Source organism: Cetorhinus maximus, chromosome 21, assembly GCF_964194155.1.
Source record: "Cetorhinus maximus chromosome 21, sCetMax3.hap1.1, whole genome shotgun sequence".
Classification (NCBI taxonomy): domain Eukaryota; kingdom Metazoa; phylum Chordata; class Chondrichthyes; order Lamniformes; family Cetorhinidae; genus Cetorhinus; species Cetorhinus maximus.
Genome location: NC_135899.1, coordinates 49635197 through 49654579, shown reverse-complemented (window position 1 = coordinate 49654579; position 19383 = coordinate 49635197). Strand labels below are relative to the sequence as shown.

Genomic DNA, 19383 nt, shown 5'->3' with positions numbered 1-19383 from the left:
CGGGCCCCGCCCCCGCGCTCGCCAACGGGAAAATCCTGCCCATTAATCTAATCATTTTCACACCGCTGTGTGTGAGGCACAAATAGTTGCACAAATTGGCCGCTCTCTATCCTACAGCAGTGACTGCACTTCAAAAGGACTTCATTGGCTGTAAAGTGCTTTGGAATGTCTTCAGGGTGTGAAAGGCACTATTTAATGCAAGTTAATTTCAGTGTTCTCATGCTCCAATGGGATTCTTGCTTGAAGAGAGTATGGGTCACAGGTTAAGTTACCACACAATGGAGATGATTCTCTGATGACGCTCCTCTCTAAGTGAGACCTTGGAACATGGGATTAATGAATTTGTTTTTCTATAATATTACACTCTTCACCCTGTTGCAAAGTGAAAAACACCAACTCCAAATAGTATACTAATTTTTCACACTTTTGCCACACTCAGTCTTGAACATTTCTCACTCAGATGTATAAAGGTTGGATACAATGTGTTGCCTTTGGAACCTGGAACAAAGAAACCCTTGGCTTTGCGGCTATTCTGTCAACTGTTGGGAATAGGCATTGAGATTTCTCAGTTACTCAGGTAAAATTCATGGATCATTGGAGATTTTCATTGTAGCTACTTCAGAATTTGGACAATGGTTGACACCAGGCCATGGGTTCACTCCAACAATCTCTCCTTCAACAGAACAGGTAACGACACAAGCTCACATCTGGGTCTGCTTCAATATGACTTGTGATAGCAGGTCACCAGGTCCATTCATTATTTTCTTATAAGCCAGTGGTTCTTTGGTTGTTTTGTAGTAAGCACTTATTGACAGGTCAATTTTTTAGCACTGATAGAAAACTTCAAGTTTATTTGGTGGATGCATCATTGTACAACTCCACCTCAGAATGACAGTGTTGGGGCCATTCTATCTGATGCTATTGTGGGTGCACGCAGCTCCACTTTCTGGCTGAAACTTAGCACTTAGATTGTTATTGCCTCTTGTTGTCACAAAGTTGTGGGTTTGTGGGATCTTTTACCTGGAGGTCTGAGCCTGGTTCACCTTGATTCTGGAGACTGAAAGCTAAAGGGAGAAAGAAGAATATGAGAAATGACTCATGGCTGATGATGATCCTCTTCCATTTTCTGCTGCAGCAGAATTTGAATGAGTCCTGTCAATTGCTACAGAAGCTCCTCCCCCCGCCTCCCCACACCTGAGTACCAGCAATGGAAGGTTCTCATTGAAACCAAACATTCAGAACCCTGAATCCATACCATGTTTACATTAAATCCCTCCTTCCACCTACCAGTGGTCCTCTGAATTCTCTTTCTTCTATGCACCAGCTACACCATCCTGCATTCTCCGCTTTCCCCCTGCTCTTGTTACGCTGTTGAAATCACTATTCCTTCAGTCATTCACATTCTTGCCTCAGCGTCAGGATGTTGTCCGCGTCTTCAGCAGGTAACCCAGTGCAATACTACGCTGTTGGAGCCCTCTGGGTATGATGCTAAATCAAGCTTTTATGGGTCCCTGAAACTCTCCATTCATTTTAAATGCAATAATATAAATGATGAATGTTGCTTCAAATGAACTCAATAAAACCGGGGTAGGGGACTTGAATCAGTGAAATGCACATTTAAAATGGAAGAACTCAAGGCTGATCTGAGAAGAAGTGGAACTTCCTTTAACTCAATGCTGCTGTCCCTGACTCTGGCTGAGCAGCCGCACAATTTAGAGGGAATATTGGACAGGAGCTCTCCTCCTCTCCATTTTGGTCAATTTAAACTCGTGGTAGAAATCCTCATCTGCATTTATTGCAATCAGTTAAACAATGGAAAAATGTAACATAACAATCAAATATATCAACTCCCACACACAACCCAGCAAGCAAACACCTCTCCCTCCCCCGCCCCTTTTTAATTTCCAATGGTTACACATTCCACCAATCACAGCAGCCCACATACTCACTGGGGTTTTTTGGGTGATAGTTGATTGGCTGCCCACCTGTACTTCTCCCCCCAGTATTCATTCCCTTTGTAGTCAGTGGCAGTGAAAATGGAGAGGGGATTACAATGGGCAGCTGATTTATTACCCTAGTTAAAATGACCCTCCTTCAAGCCTCACCCTCTACAAAGAGGATACTGGTACAGTCATAACTCCTGAACAAGAGTGTAATCATATAAACAGGTGAGATTTTGTATGAAGATTGCAAAGTTGAGAATAAGAGTTATTCTGAATGAACCTGCTTTGATTTATGAATCACGTTGTCTAGTGAATTTACAATTCTCTCTTTTCAATTCTAGTTGTGTTCATGTGGAGGATTTTTCTGGTTATACAAACTATCACTTTCCTGTATTGTCGGGATGTGAGCATTGCCAGCAAGTCCAGCATTTATTGCCCATCCCTGGCAGACGCTTGAGCAGGTGGTAGTGATGAGTCTTCTTCCTGAACTACTGCAGTCCATGTGGTGAAGGTGCTCCCACAGTAAAGTTAAGTTGGGAGTTCCAAGATTTTGACCCACAAGACTGAAAGATCGTGGAAAAAAAATGTCCAGGTCAAGAATGTGCTTGACCCTCCCCTTTACTTAATCAGAGTAAATAGAATGCAGACCACGGGGTGCACCTCATCAATAGGACTTCCTGGTTGGAGCAAATTTACTCATGTTCAGGGACTTTGGAGGACCAAGAGTTCGGGCGTGATATTTCAGTTGCACGTGATAGGAAGGAGGTCTCTCTGCCTATGCCATTTGAAATTTTGATTGGGAATACACCAGGCACTGAAGGGATTAAAGCCAAACATTTTAACAAACTGGAAGCCAAGTATTCCAAAGGACAGTGGTCTCAGTTTGACTTGAGGAGGGCAGTCCAATATTTCCTAGCGATATAAGCACCTCTATTGTTGGAATAGTTCTCATTTAGGATGCCCATTAGCGGGCCAAGCTAAACGGATCGTGTGGGTATTATGGTTTCTACACCAAGTGGGAAGGTTTATTATTTGAGGTGGGAGGTTTAACCAACAGCTAGACTAACCAATTGTTAACACAGGAAGGGTGGATGGGGTGGATCAGATATTAACCTTTGCTTTTCTCTTATGCTGGAAAAGGCAGTCTGCCAAAGTTTTTATACCTGTACTAATAAGAGCAACAGTGTAGCCTCACTTTCCTTGCAGCCAGAGACTCTAAATTGAGGTATGAACATAAACAGTCCATAATAAAAATGACTAGTGGCGGTTAGATTAGGGACTACTAGTTTGTAAAGTCAGTTCAGCTTATTAACAAGGGTGGAGAGGTGAATGTGTTATTGCCTATGGTAGAAGGGGAATATAGATTAGACATATTCCACTAGAAGACTGAACTCAGCCATTCATCTACTTCAAATAAAATAAACCAGTCTGTTGACTCAAAATTTACAGAAGTAGGTTTCATTCTGCCTTCTAATGGTAGGGGAAATGCGTGTGGCAACCTAAATACAATCAAAGTATCCAATAACAGAATGAGGGATCTTATTGTTACATCCCCCGGGTCACTCACTCTTTTAAATAGATATTATAAAGTAAGGGTACTCTCCAGATTGTAAGGAATGCAGGGTCTGCTTACAGGAATGACAGGCAAATGTTGCACCTGAGAGAATATCGACCCCAACACACCTGAAACTGCTAACACTTGTTCATTGAACTTAATGAATCAAAAGTCATACCTGACTTGGTAATTGGGCCCTGAAACTTCCCTTCAGTGTTGTCCATTTCCATGACAAAATTAGATGGGAAGCTCCCAGTTTTTCCATTCTTTCTTCCTACCCACCAGCCATCTTCAATCTAAAAGGCAAATAAATTCAAAAATAAACAAAATTAAGTTTTGCACTGTTTTGTGATAGAGCAAGTCCCCGTTTAACATTATATGGGGTTTTTGATAGAATAGATCAGGGAAAACTATTTCCACTGCCAGGAGAGTCCATAACTGCAGGAGACAGATTCACAGTGATTGGCAAAAGGACCAGGGAAGAGATGAGGACAATATTTTTATGTAGTGAGTTATTATGATCCGTAATGCACTTCTGAGAGGGTGTCAAACAGAATCAGTAGTAAACCTCAAATGGTACTTGGATATATACTTGCTATTTGCAAGGCTATGGGGACAAAACAGGGGAGTGGGACTAAATGGATCTCTCGAAGAGCCAGCACAGGTACAATGGGCCCAATGGTCTTCTGTGTTGTACAACTCTATGATCCTAAGGGCCTCACATCACCATTCAGTAAAATATCCAGTGTCTTATTGTTTTGTCTTCAGGTTGTGTATGACACCGATGAGGTCAACATTATTGCCCATCATGAGTTGCCCTGAGAAGATGGTGAGATTTCTCCTTGGATGACTGCAGTCTTTGTAGTTTTGGTGCTCTCACAGTGCTGCTAGGTTGGGAATTCCAGGCTATTGATAGCTGTGAAGACGCAGCTCTCTTTCTCACAAAGGCAACAGCTTACTATCACCACTGTTTATGCTCCATCTGAGTGTACAAAACACTCTGGAGGAAATTGCAGGTGGGAAGCATACAACTTTAGTGTAAATTCTCAAAATGGATATAATGTTTAATGAATAAAAATGTTTTCAAAATCAATTCATGTCAATAAGCAGCAAACATAGTGAGCACAAAAGCTCAACATTATGAACACATTTCACTTCAGAGATTAACATTTTTAATATGAATCAAGTCTTTCCTTCAAGTCTTCGTTTCTTGTCTCTGTTTAATCTGTAGGCCTATAGTCAGTTTGCTTATAAATTATCTTGTTATTCCAGCACTATCCTCCTTTCCCTGGTTCCTCGCTGTCCGGGAAATCAAAATTGTCAACTGGTTCACATTCGAACTAATTTTCCCCAAGTTTGGAAACATGCAAACTCCACGCCTCCCTCTGTTTTGCCACCTTCTTACATTCTACAGGTTTTTTAGCACCCAAGCGAGGTGTCAGCAGGTTGTCAGCTTTGGTTCAGAGGTTGCACCCTTGCTCCTGAGTCAGAATGTTGTGGATTTGAGTTCCAATCCAGGGACTTGAGCATGTAGTCTAGGCTGACACACCAGAAGAGTACTGAGCGATTGCTGCACTGATAGAGATGCTGTCTTTCAAATGTAACAATAAACCATGGCTCTGTCTGCTTTCTTAAATGGACCTAAAATTGATACCATGACATTATTCAAAGAAAACTGTTCTTCCTGTTGTCTTGGCCATTATTTATCTCTCAGCCAACTCCTAACCTAAATTGTCTGGTCATTGTCATATTGCCGTTTGTGGAAGCTTGCTGTGCACAAATTGGCTGTCACATTTGACAAATTTATTAGAGTTCTTTGAAGATGTAGCAAGCAGGGTGGATAAAGGGGATAAAGGGGAACCAGTAGCTGTAGTGTATTTGGACTTCCAAAAGGCATTCAATAAGTGTGTCACATAAAAGGTCACTGCACAAGGCAAGGGCTCATGGTGCCCATTGAGAAAGAAAGACTTGATGAGAAGGATGCACTATTAGTGACTAACTAAAGAAGTTATCAATTAAAAAGGAAAAAACATACAATGCTGCAAAGATTAGTGATAGGTTAGAAGATTGGGAACATTTTAGAAACCAGCAAAGGATGAGTAAATAAAAAAGAAAGGGAGAAATTAGAGTATGAGAGAAAACTAGCAAGAAATATGAAAATGGACAGCAAAGCTTCTGCAGTATATAAAAAGGAGGATAATAGTTAAAGTGAGCATTAGTCCCTTAGAGGATGAGATTGGGGAATTAATAATGGGAAACAAGGAAATGGCAGAGACTTTGTATCTGTCTTCGCCGTATAAGACACTTAAAGCTTCCCAAGAATAGTAGATAAGCAGGGGTCAAAAGAGAGAGAGGAACTTAAAACAATCAGTATCATGAGAGAAAAAGTAATGGGAAAACTAATCCGACTAATGGCTGACAAGTCCCCTGGACCTGATAGCCTGCTTCCTAAAGCTTTAAATGATGTGGGTACAGAGATAAAGAATGCATTGGTTGTAATCTTCCAAAATTCTGGAAAGGTTCCAGCAGATTGCAAAGCTGCAAATGTAACACCACTATTCAAGAATGTAGGGAGACAGAGAGCAGGAAACAATAGGTTAGTTAGTGTAATACCTGTCATTAAGAAAATGCTGCAATCCATTATTAAGAAGGTAGTAGCAGGACATTTGAAAATCATGAAACAATCAGGCAGTCAACATGGTTTTGTGAAAGGGAAATCGTATTTGACAAATTTATTAGAGTTCTTTGAAGGTGTAACAAACAGGGTGAATAAAGGGGAACCAGTAGATGTAGTGTATTTGGATTTCCAAAAGGCATTCGATAAGGTACGGCATAAAAGGTTACTGCACAAGATAGGAGCTCATGGTGTTGGGAGTGATATATTAGCATGGATAGAGGACTAGCTCACTAATTGGAAATAGAGAGTCGGGATAAATGGGTAACTAGAGTTACTGTGGATAGCTGATTTTTAGCTATTGAGTTGGATATCTGTTGAGCTGTTAAGCTGGAGATGGCTGGGGAAAGCTGGAGCTGTTTGAGCTGCTGAGAAGTCTTGGGCTGCAGCAAGCAATTTGATTCTGAAGTGAATTCCATAGCAAAGAGGAAGAGTGTACAGGTCATGTGGTACACCTTTATTGAAGCTACAGCAGCTTGCCTTGTGTAATATTACTGGATTCCTATTTAAAAATCTATAAGGGAGTGTTGCTTGCAAAGTGTTTTTACTTGTGGGTTCGACCAAGTAGAGAGTTTTGGGGGAATGTTTTGTAAGACTAACCCTAATTATATAACTGTAATCTTGTGCACTTAAATTTTCAGCTCCAATTTATACCTATAACTCTAATAAATCCTGCCCCATGTTAGGGCCACTTTTACCAAGAGAACTCTTTACTAGGAGGTCATTACACATTAACATGCCTAAAATAGCCTGTTCCTTGGATGGCTCCAGAACTTATTGGCCAAGATTTTTAGGAGGCAGCATTCCACTTCCCGCTATCCGAGGAGTCAGTGGGGAACACATTCCTGCCGGCACTGCCTGCCCCACAGCAATTTCATGCTTCAACGAGCATTCATTAGCTGGAGACTGGACTTCCACCCCTCACTCAGGAGGAAGTCCCGTCTTAGAGAGTCAATCTCATTGACTGGCAGCTCTCTAGTCTGTGCAGTGCCAGAAGCTGCAGTGGATGGGATTAGGATGGCTAGCAGCTCCCAGACCCTCAGTCCTGGGATTCCAGGACCAACTAAGTTTTGGGGGCCTCAGGGTGGGGAGGGTAGGGGAAGCCTGTGAGGGTGGACAGAGGGTGGAGAGGCTGGGGAGGGGGGGAGGAAGGTCTTGTGGTTACTAGACTTTAAGGGAAGGGGGTGCCTGAGGTTAAAAGGAGGCGGCTGTTGGAGGCGCCCACCACCCCCGACTTTTTGCCCAAGGCCTGAACCCGATTTATTTTCGGGCTTGCCTCGTACCCCGGAATTCCTCCCACCAGCCCGAAAATTGAGGCTGGGTGGGAAACAGCCCTTAAGTAGTCAATAATTGGCCACTAAAGGGCCTATGTCATAATCTTATGAATCAAGATTCTTTCTCATTGCTGTACTGATCGCATCCTTTATTACTTTACCTCACCTTTTCTTTTCTTCCTGTCCTTCTAAACTGTCAAATACCTTGAATGTTCATTCCCAGCAATAATCACTTTGCAACCACATCTCAGTAATGGCAATCATATCATACTCATTTATTTCTATTTGTGCTATCAACTCACCCATCTTGTTACGAATGCGGTGTGCGTTCAGATAAAGAGCTTTTAATTCTGTCTTTTTGCCACTTTTCCTTTTCTGATCTTATTTGCTGGTGCACTCTTATGTTTGTACTCTGTCCCTTCACTCTGGTTATCATGACCCATATCGCTTACTATGCACTATTGCTTTGACCTTTCTCTTCAACTTTCCAAATCTCCCCTCACGTGAACCCCCCCCCCCACTATTTAGTTTAATGCCTTCTCTACAGCTCTACTTCCGTGACTGGCCAGTACTCTGGTCCCAACACGGCTCAGGTGAAGTCCGTCCCAACAGTACAGCTCCCTCTTTCCCCAGTACTGATGTCAGTGTCCCATGAATGGAAACCCATTTCGCCCACACCCATCTTTGAGCCACGTATTCAACACTCTGATCTTATTTACCCTGTGCCAATTTGCATGTGGCTCAGGTAGTAATCCAGAGATTACCTTTGTGGTCCTGTTTTTTAATTTAGCCCCTAGCTGCTCATACTCCTGCAGCAGAACTTCTTTCTTAATCCTACCTATGTCATTGGTACCCACGTGGATCGTGACAACTGGATCCATCCCCTCCCATTGCAAGTTCCTCTTCAGTCCCGAGGACATGCACTTAACACTGGCACAGGGCAGACCACACACCCTTCAGGACGCAAGCTATAGGCTGCAGAGAACTGTACCTATTCCCCTAACTATACTGTCCCCATTATGTTCCTTAAAGAAATAACAGTACAGATAAAAGCTCCACGGACTGTGATGAAGACAAACTTGTTCATTTGTAAAATTTTATTTGAAATGGGATCTCACCTCATCGAGGATCTCTATGATGTCTCCCAGTTTGAGCTCCAGCTCTTCTGATTTCACAGGGCTGTACGAGATGATCACCTCGCACCATCTCTGCTTCCTCCTCTTCACCGCTTTCTCTGTAATCACAGACCCGATAGTCAGTTCTCCCTCAGTTCATAGGGGTCAAGATGTTGCTGCAGTCAGAAGTCATTGTCATATATCCCTCCTATACTCACAGCTCTGTGATTTTCCCTTTAATTATGTCCTCACTGGGACACAGCCCCACAGCTGCTACCAGCCCTCCAGGTCATACTAATGAGTGAACCCAGATCATGACTGTTTCCAGGCTATTCAGTGATGGAAAGCATAACAGCTGAGCCCAATCCTTAACATGTCAACCATACACCTTCCCGCTGAATTGTGATCAGGCCTGGGAACCATGGCCTCCTTTGGTCAATTCTAACAGCCTTTCTGCTGCCCCACAGATCAACTAACACAGCACTAACCAGGGACTAAACCCAGCGTTTCCTCCTCTCACTTGCTTCAGTGCCACAATGGACAATGTTTTTTTTTTCAGTTAGCATTACTCTCTCCAAGGACTTCATTATGAAACGGTTCTGGGATTTTGAGATCCTTGTTGACATGAGAGCTAAGTGGCGGAAGAAGCGTATGCGCAGGCTGAAGCGTAAAAGATGAAAGATGAGGCAGAGGTCCAGGTGAACAACTGCTGAAGATGCAGTACTGATCAGTCTTTGTTGAATCTTACATGGCAAATGGACTCTGCGCTTCTGTTTATACATCTTTTTCTAAGACCAACAATTTAGAGGCACTTCAGATGCTGGTCATGAGAAGATCTTGTACATTGGTCTGTTGTGGTACTGTGCCTTCATGTACAGTAGTTGCAAAATAAAATGAAAGCTGTTTGTGGACACAACTGACTGTGGTGGCTAGTTCAGATTGTTCTTTCAAAGTCTGACTCAAGGCTTTATTTGTTGTCGCTGCCTGTCTTCCAGCCTGCCACTATCAGTTGGCAAAAACAGAATTACCTGGAAAAACTCAGCAGGTCTGGCAGCATCGGTGGAGAAGAAATCAGTTAACGTTTCGAGCCTTCACGACCCTTCGGCAGAACTGAGTTGGCGTCTGTCTGCTTGTATTATTGGTATGGGTGAATGACATTAAAACTATTTACCCACATGGAGGGTAAACTGTGAGACAAACTGTTTCCATGTTGTAACCTTTATGTATTTCTAATACGTACCGACAAGGAGAGGGGCGATATCAGTTGGTGTCTTTCTGTATTGGTTGATGCTTATTTGGGTCTGTCTCAGGACTAATGTTCTGCTAATTTGGGTCAGAATGGCAACCCAGGGCATTTTAAGAGATATCTGGTAAAATATCTGGTTGAAAGCTATAGACATCTGGTGATGTTGACGCCCAGAAATGTTGAATCATCAAATTATTGCAGTCACCAAATATGCAGAAAGGATAATCCTTTCCGATATATCAGAAACCTAAATTTTAATGGTATCAGGGGCCTGTTCAAACACAATTAGCCATTCCTAAATCACTGACTCTGTATGAACCATGCCAGAGTCACTGGCCACACAATCCCCCACTCTACCCCAATCCTATTGGCATAACCTTCCATTCCTTTCTCCCTTCAAAAGTATTTCGTTGGCTGTAAAGTGCTCTGGGGTGATCTGGGATTGTGAAAAATGCACTGCAGTCCATGAGGGAGGGCATACTGCCCCATCCTGCTGAATGGCCCTTTGTAGGTGGATCTAGGTTAACCGAACCAAAGCCTCTGCCTTCAGAATAGAACCAAAAGTGTGTTGGGGGCGGGAGAGGCTGTTGGTGGTGGAATAAATCACACAGTCTCTGAAGCTCAAGTACGATAAGCAGAGAGATGGCAATAAGCTAACCACCAGACAAATAGACATGCTATGCCCGTACAGAGCATTAACTCAAACATCTTGTACTAACCAGGCCTTCGTCTGGCCACAGTTACAAACAGATCACAGGACTGATTTATGAGGGTTCATCAGCTTGAATCACCAGCAGTAAGCAAGAAAATAGCCAAACAATACAGAAGCACTAAAAACAAGAGTAGGCTATTCAATTTATTCATATCAGATGAGCCCAGACACACATCTGACTGTCATAGTCACAGTGATTAATCTCATTGGATCAATCACAATAGCATATAAGAATGCAAGAAGCAGAAGTAGTCCATTCAGACCCTCGAGCCTGCTTTGCCATTCAATAAGGTCATGGCTGATCTGACTGCGGCCTTAACTCCACTTTCCTGCCTGCCCCCCATAACCTTTGACTCCCTGCAGATCATTAATCTGTCTAACTCAGCCTGGAATATATTCAATGACCCAGCCTCCACTGCTCCCTGGGGAAAAGAATTCCAAAGACTAATGACCCTCTGAGAAAAGAAATTTTTCATAATCTCTGTCTTAAATGGGAGACGCCTTACTTTGAAACTCTGTCTCCTTGTACTAGGTTCCCCATGAGAGGACACCATCATTCTCAGACTGCACCCACAGCCCCATTACTGAGGTTTCTGTTCCCTTTAAGGCTAGATTTCCGCAAATTAACTCATACTACAGCCACACTGCAGCAAAAATCCTCAAAATGTTTCTTTAATTATGTGGCCATCAAATATTGATATCGCTAGACCCCAAAAGTACTGCTCAGCAACAATCAGAGGGAACCGAGGTAACAGATCCTGAGCAAGATGTTATGTACATTTGTAATAATCAATGACAATGAAAAGACAGAACTCACCCTCCACCACAACAAAAGAACTAAACTAAACTCTCCTTGCAATTCTGGCATTCACTGATTGTACCCAAATCTATATTTCTTGCCTGGCCAACTGACTTTTTGACTCGCTGTGGCTCTATTCCCCATCCTCGTCCATTCAAATTAAGCACAGTCCCGACACTTGCTTGACACTGTACCATTGATGAGTGACAGCCTGGTTTCTGACCTCTTCCTGAAGCAGCAACACATTCCGACTGTTACTCCAACGAGACGTGCAAAATAACGTCGTCCAGGGGTCCGTGGCCAGTGTTACAGAATAAAGGAAGTAACTTGACAATAGATGAAGCTGCCTTTCATAGTGTCACTTCCTGTGGATGGTCAGGTTAAATTTGTTGTTTTTGTTTCTCCATTGGCCTGGCTCAGTTGTTGGTATCACACCACAATGAGACAAGCTTCACTATAGTAGAACGATATTAAGTCACTTCCTGAAAACAACTGGCTACTATAATCTCACCACCTGTTGCACAGAATCACAAAAACAGACCATTCAGCCTAACTGGTCTGTGCTGGTGTCCATGCTCCACACAAAACCCCGCCAACTCTACCCTAATTCTCTTAGCATATTCGACGATCTCTTTCTCCCTTCAAAAGTATTTCATTGGCTGTAAAATGCTTTGGGGTGACCTGGGATTGTGCCAGGGGATGATCTACAATGGTTTCTCTTCCCGCTCCTGATCTCTGATATCCCCCAAGGATCTTTCCTTGACCCACCTCCTATTTCAAGTCTACATGCTGTCCCTCAGTGACATCATCCAAAAGCACACGTCAGGTTCTACATGTATGCTGACAATACGCAGTCCTGCATTACCATCACCACTCAACCCCTGCACTGTCTCTTGTCAGGCTGCCCGTCAGCAATCTAGTCCTGGATGAGCTTAAATTTCCTCCAAAGAAATATTAGGAAGAGCGAGGCCATGGTCTTCAGTGCACACCACAAACTCCCTAGCCACAGACTCCATTCCTCCCCCTGGCCACAGTCTGATGCTGAACCATAACTTTTGCATCCTATTAGTCCCTGAGATGAGCTTGCAACCACATAGCCATTCCACCACCAAGACCATCTACTTTCGCCTTCCTAACAGTGCCTTTCTCTGCCCCTGCCTCAGCTCATCTGATGCTGAAACCCTCCAGACTTGACTAATCTAATACTCTCCTGCTGGCATCCCATCTTCCACCCTTATAAACTTGAACTCATTCAAAACTCTGCTGCCTGAATCCTAACTTGCACCAAGCTAGAAAGTGGATACCAAGCACGGTCCAACCATAAAAAAATGACACAAGTTCCGAATGTAGTGGCTGCTAGGAAAACAGCTTGGATCCTGGACTAGGATACAGTACACAGGTCACAGAGAATGTGTAGTCACAAGTGAATATTAAATCAAGAATGTATATATCTTTATGTTTAGTAATGGTATTACCTACAAGAACAGGGGTAAACAGATAGTTCTTCCAAAGCCCCTTCCCCACCCAGGGAGGGATGGAATTTGTATAATTTTGAACTGGATAGAAAATGGCTTATCCTGACTTGGACCTCTTGCATCAACCTGTAGCTGCTAATAATCTGTTCCTCACCCTATTCCTCTCTTTCCACTGGTGACCCAGGGCTTTGTTCGCTTGCTGACAACTCCTCCAGGTTTTCCCCAATGGCCAAAGATGTATTTGCAGAGGTCTGTGGGGTGGTGGGACGGTTCCAAGATGGGGCAGAAGTAGTTCACGCTGGGGAAACTTTTCTTGTCATTCTCCCAACAATTCTCCCTGCACTTTAAGTGTGAACTTTTATTTCTCCTATGTTTGAAGTTCTGAAACCATTCTCTAAAAACCAGCCCTGACCTGTCCTTGCAAACTATTGCCCCATCTCCAACCTCCCTTTCCTCTCCATTGAATGTGTTGCCGTGTGTTCTTATGTACCCCAAACCTGTGCAGAACCTCATGTTTGAATCCTTCCAATCAGGTTTCTGTTCATGCCACAGGTCCAAAACCATTCTCACCAATGTCATAAGTGACACCTTATGCAATTGTGCCAAAGGTAAACTATCCTCATCCTTCTCAACCTGCTTGCATGGTTGACCACACTATCCTCCCCCAAGGCCTCCCCATTGTTGTCCAGCTTGGTCAAATAGTGCTTGCCTGGTTCCATTCAGATCTCTCTCTTCATTGACTGAGAATCGCCTGCAATGGCATAGAGTCATAGAGGTCTACAGCATAGAAAAAGGCCCTTTGGCCCATCGAGCCTGCGCCGATCAAACAAGTACCTAACTATTCTAATCCCATTTTCCAGCACGAGGCCCATAGCCTTGTGTGCCATGGCATTGCTAGTGCACATCCAAATACTCCTTAAATGTTATGAGGGTTTCTGCCTCTACCACCCTTTCAGGCAGTGAGTTCCAGATTCCCACCATCCTCTGGGTGAAAAAATTCTTCCTTACATCCCCTCTAAACCTCCTGCCCCTTACCTTAAATCTATGCCCCCTGGTTATTGATCCCTCCACCATGGGGAAAAGTTCCTTCCTGTCTACCCTATCTATGCCCCTCATAATTTCATACACCTCAATCATGTCCCCCCTCAATCTCCTCTTCTCCAGAGAAAATAACCACAGTCTATCCAATCTCTTCTCATAACTAAAACTCTCCAGCCCAGGCAACATCCTGGTAAATCTCCTCTGCACTCTCTCTAGCATAATCATATCCTTCCTATATTGCAGATTCAACAATTGCATGCAATACTCTAACCAGTATTTTATACAGTTCCAGCATAACCTCCCTGCTATTATATTCTATGCCTCGGCTAATAAAGGCAAGTATCCCTTCTTAACCACTTTATCTACCTGTTCCTGCTATCTTAAGGGACCGGTGGACATGCACACCAAGGTCCCTCTGATCCTCGGTACTTCCCAGGGTCCTACCATTCATCGTGTATTCACGTGCCTTGTTTGTCCTACCCAAGTGCATCACCTCACACTTATTGCATCACCTCACATTTACATCTCTTTCAGCTCCCTCACCTTTACCCTTGGTGATCCCCAACAATCTATCCTTGGCTCCCCCTCCTATTTCTTATCTACATACTGACCCTCAATGGCATCATCCAAAAGCACAGCGTCAGTCTCCATGTGACAACACTCAGTTCTATCTCACCGCCACTTCTCTCGACTCCTCCACTGTCTCTAAACTGTCAGACTGTCCGACATCCAGTACTGGATGATATTGGGAAGACTGAAGCCGTTGTCTTTGACCCCTGCTACAAACTATGTTCCCTAGCTACCAACACCATTTTCAAGTTGGTAGGCTGTAACTACTGGAATACTGCAAGGATCAGTGCATAAGCCTCAGATATTTACAATCTATATTAACGATTTAGGGGAAGAGACCGAGAGTAATGTATCTAAGTTTGCTGATCATTAAAAAGCTAGATGGGAATGTAAGATGTGGAAAGGACACAAAGAGGTTGCAAAGAGATTTAGACAGGTTAAGGAAATGGAGCATAACATGAGGAAGTGTGAGATGATTCACTTTGTGATAAAAATAGAAAAGCAGAATAGTTCTAAAAGGTATGAAACTTTTAAATGTTGATATTCAGAGGAATGTGGGTGTACTCATACAAGGGACACAGAAAGTTAGTATGCAGGTACTGAAAGAATTAGCAAGACAAATGGCATGTTGCCCTTTATTGCAAGGGGACTGGAGTACAAGAATAAGAAAGCTTTGCCACAAATATATAGAGCTTTGGTGAGACCAAATCTGGAGTATTGTGCACAGTTTTGGTCTCCATATCTAAGGAAAGATATATTTGCCTTGGAGGAGGTACAGCAAAGGCTCACAAGATTGGTCCCTGGGATGAGAAGATTCTCCTATGATGAGAAGCTGAGGAAATTGAGTTCATAGTCTCTGGAGCTTAGAAGGATGAGAGGTGATCTCATTGAAAAATACAAGATTCTGAAGAGGCTTGATGGGGTAGATACTGAGAGGTTATTTCCCCTGGCTGGGGAATCTAGAACACGGGGCACAATCTCAGAATAAGGGGCCAATCATTTAGGAGAAACATCTCCACTCAAAGGGTTGTGAATCTTTGGAATCCTCTACCCCAGGGGGTTGTGGATGCTCCATCATTGAATACATTTAAGGCTGGGATAGACAGATTTTTGGTCTCTAAGGGAAACAAGAGAAACAAGAGGTGGGAAAGTGGAGTTGAGGCAATTAATTTCTTAGAGTAGCACGTTCTACAGCCAACTCGAGCGCAGGCTATTCTAGACTTGGTAATGTGCAATGAGACAGGATTAATTAATGACCCCATAGTGAAGGAGCATCTAGGTAGCAGTGATCATAATATGATTGAATTTCACATTCATTTTGAGGGTGAGAAGAGTGAGACTGAGACTAGAGTTTCAAACTTAAATAAAGGCAATTGCAAGGATATGAAGACTGAGCTGGCTAAAGTGAACTGGGAAATTAGGTTAAAGGGTAGGATAGTAGAGATGCAGTGGTAGATGTTTATGGAGAACACTCAACTAAGATGCATTCCAGTGAGAAAGAAAGACTCAAGAAGAAGGATGCAGCATCCATGTCTAACTAAGGAAGTTAAAGTTAAAGATAGTATCAAATTGAAGAAAAAGTATACAATTCTGTGAAGATTAGTGGTAGGATTGGACAGAATTTTAAAAAACAGCAAAGAATGAATAAAAAATAATGAGGGAGAAATTAAATCATGAGAGAAAGCTAGCTAGAAATATAAAAACAGAAAGTAAGAGTTTCTACAAGTATTTAAATACAAAAAGTAAATAAAGGGAGTGTTGGTCCTCTAGAGAGTGAGTCTGGGGAATTGATAATGGGGAACAAGGAAAAGGCAGAAGCATTAAACAGATGTTTTCTGTTTGTCTTCACTACAGAAGGCACAAATAACATCCCAGAAATATTTGAAAATCAGGAGGCAAAAGGAAGGGAGGAACTTAAAACAATTACAATCACCAGGGAAATGGTACTGAGAAAATTATTAGAACTAAACGCTGACAAGTCCCCAGAACCTGATGACCTGCATTCTAGGGCCTAGGACAGAGATGAAGAGAATTTTTTTTCTCTCAGATGGTTATGTGACTTTGGAATTCTCTGCCTCATAGGCAGTGAAGGCAGGGTCATTGAATATTTTTAAGGCAGAGATAGATAGATTCTTGTTAGGCAAGGGAATCAAAGCTATCAGGGGTAGTTGGGAATGTGGACCTCGAAGCACAAACAGATCATCCTTGATCTTACTGAATGGCAGAGCAAGCTTGAGGGGCCGAATGGCATACTCCTGCTCCTATTTTGTATGTTTGTATGTAAAAGAAGTGGCTGCTGAGATGCATTGGTTGCAATTTTCCAACATTCCTTAGATCCTGGAAAGGTCTCATCAGATTGGAAAATAGCAAATGTAATTCTCTATTCATGAAAGGAAGGGGACAGGAAACAGGAAACTACGGACCACTAAACCGAACATATATTTCATAGGTAAGGTTATAGCAGGGCACTTAGAAAATCTTAATGCAGCCAGGCAAAGTCAACATATTTTTGTGGGAGGGAAATCATGTTTGACTAATTTATTAGAGTTCTTTGAGGATGTAACAAGCAACATGGATAAAAGGGGACCTATCAATGTGGTGTAATTGGATTTCCAAAGGCATTTGATAAGGTGCCACATAAGGGATAAAATATTAACATGAATAAAGGATTGGTTAGATAACGAGAAGCAGAGAGTAGGGATAAATGGGTAATTTTCGGGTTGGAAAGCTATAACTAGTTGAGTGCCACAGGGATCAGGGCTGGGGCCTCAACTATTTACAATTTATATCAATGATTTGGATGAAGGGATCTAATGTATGGTTGATAAATGTGCTGATGAGACAATGATGGGAGAGGAAGTTGTGAAGAGGACATAAGGAGTCTACAAAGGGACATAGACAGGTTGAATGAATGGGCAAAAATTTGGCAGATGGAGTATAATGTGTGAATTGTCCATTTTGGTAGGAAGAATAGAAAAGTAGCATATTATTGAAATGGAGAGAGATTGCAGAGCTCTGAGGCACAGAGGAATCTGGGTATTCTGGTACATGAATCACATGAAGTTGGTATGCAGGTACAGCAAGGCAAATGGAATGTTGGTGTTTATTGCAAGGGAAATTAAATATAAGTAGGGAAGTTTTGTTACAGCTGTACAGGGTGGCGTTGGAGTATTGTATACAGTTTTTGTCTCCTTACTTGAGAAAGGATATAATTGCATTTGAAGCAGTTCAGAGAAGGTTAACTTGACCGATTCCTGGGATGAAAGGGTTATCTTATGAGGAAAGATTAGACAGGCTGGGCCTGTATCCATTGGAGTTTAGAAGAATGGGGGGTGATCTTATTGAAACATATAAGCTCCTGAGGGGACTTGACAGGGTGGATGCCAAGAGGATGGTTCCCCTGTGGGAGAGAGTATAACTAGGGGACACAGTTTAAAAATAAGGAGTCTCCCGTTTAAGATGGATATGAGGAGAAAGCTTTTCTCTCAGAGGATCGATAGTCTGTGGAATTCTCTTCCCCAGAGAACAGTGGAGGCTGGGTCATCAAATACTATATTTTTAAGGCTGAGTTAGATAGATTCTTGATTGACAAGGAAATTAAAGGTTATAGGGGGTAGACAGGAAAGCAGAGTTGAGGCCACAATCAGATCAGCCATGATCTTATCAAATGGTGGGGCAGGTTCAAGGGGCCCTATGGCCTACTCCTGTTTCTCTTTTGCATGTTCTTACCTGATGTTGAAAGCCTCACCAATGCTCTTGTTACCTCTAGCCTTTACTATTCTAACGCATTCCTAACCAGTCCCCCACAGTCTACCCTCTGTAAGCTTGAGGTCATCCAAAACTCTGTTCCCTGTGTCCTAACTCACACCAAGGCCTGTTCATGCATCAGCCCTGTGCCCTCTGACCTACACCCAGTCAAGCAGTACCTCAATTTTAAAATTCTCACCTAGTTTTCAAATCCATTCATGGCCTCCCCCTCCCTATCTCTGTAATCTCCTCCAGTCCTACAACTCTCTGAGATATTTTCATTTATCTAATTCTGGCCTCTTGACTATTCCCAATTCCAACATGGGTGGCTGTGTCCTCAGCTGCCAAGGCCCTAAGCTCTGAAGTTCCCTCCCTAAACATCTCCGCCTCTCTATTTCACTTTTCTCCTTTAAAACACTTGTTACACCTCTTTGATGATCATCTGCCCTAATATCTTCTTATGTGCCTTGGTGTCAAATTATGACAGTGTTGCGAAGTGTTTTGGGCATTTTATTACGTGTAAGGCGCTATAAAAATATAATTTGTGCTATTTGTAATCTTTATAATAACAGAGTGAATCAATCAAACTGAGGGGTTTGCAGTAAATGATGTCCATGAAATATGAGGCACTGTAACACTGTCAGTGCAAATGGAAACATTACAAGATGTGTTTGCGAATCTGTCAGGTTCAATGTTTCCTTTCCATCATTTGCAGGGGAAATTCATACCACTTCCTCTCTTCAGTGAAGCTAAAGATGAAGACAAACAGAAAATATTGCCGTTGCTGGTTCATGGCACGATTGATGGGGACGTTTAAAGGAAGGAAGCTCAGGTATATTCAAAAGGACGTGAATGATAATAAGATTCATGTGCTATTTATACATAGTGGAACCTGGCTTATGCAGTGCACTGAGAGTGAGTTGGAACAACACAAACCCCATTGAATCACATCTGCTGTAAAGTTGTTTAAGCAAGGATTATCAATAGTGCACAATGAGTATGTACAGCTGGAGATTGAGCAAGTGTAAAACAAGATAGAGAGAAAGGCACAGAAAGGGCATAAGTAAGGGTGAGGCTCTGCAGAATGGAGTTCACTGTGTGAGGTGCAAAATAAATGCTCTTTAGATGTTCAACAGATAATCAGCATATTTAGGGGCATAGGAGATGGGGAGAGAGAGAGAGAGAGAGAGACAATGAGAAAGAAGAAATGAGAGAAAGAAAGAGAAAGAGAC

General features: G+C 42.6%; 1 protein-coding gene across 5 annotated transcripts in view; it reads right to left on the bottom strand.

Moving 5' to 3' along the window:
- Positions 1–19383, bottom strand: part of sh3d21 (SH3 domain containing 21) — a 97961-nt gene that overhangs the window by 52492 nt on the left and 26086 nt on the right. For all 5 annotated transcript variants that reach the window (XM_078566938.1, XM_078566939.1, XM_078566942.1 and 2 more), the window contains exons 4-6: positions 8565–8680; positions 3677–3794; positions 1021–1064 (exon numbers count right to left, since the gene is read on the bottom strand). In XM_078566938.1, coding sequence (XP_078423064.1) covers positions 1021–1064; positions 3677–3794; positions 8565–8680 — 278 coding nt within the window. The remainder of the gene's footprint in view (positions 1–1020; positions 1065–3676; positions 3795–8564; positions 8681–19383) is intronic.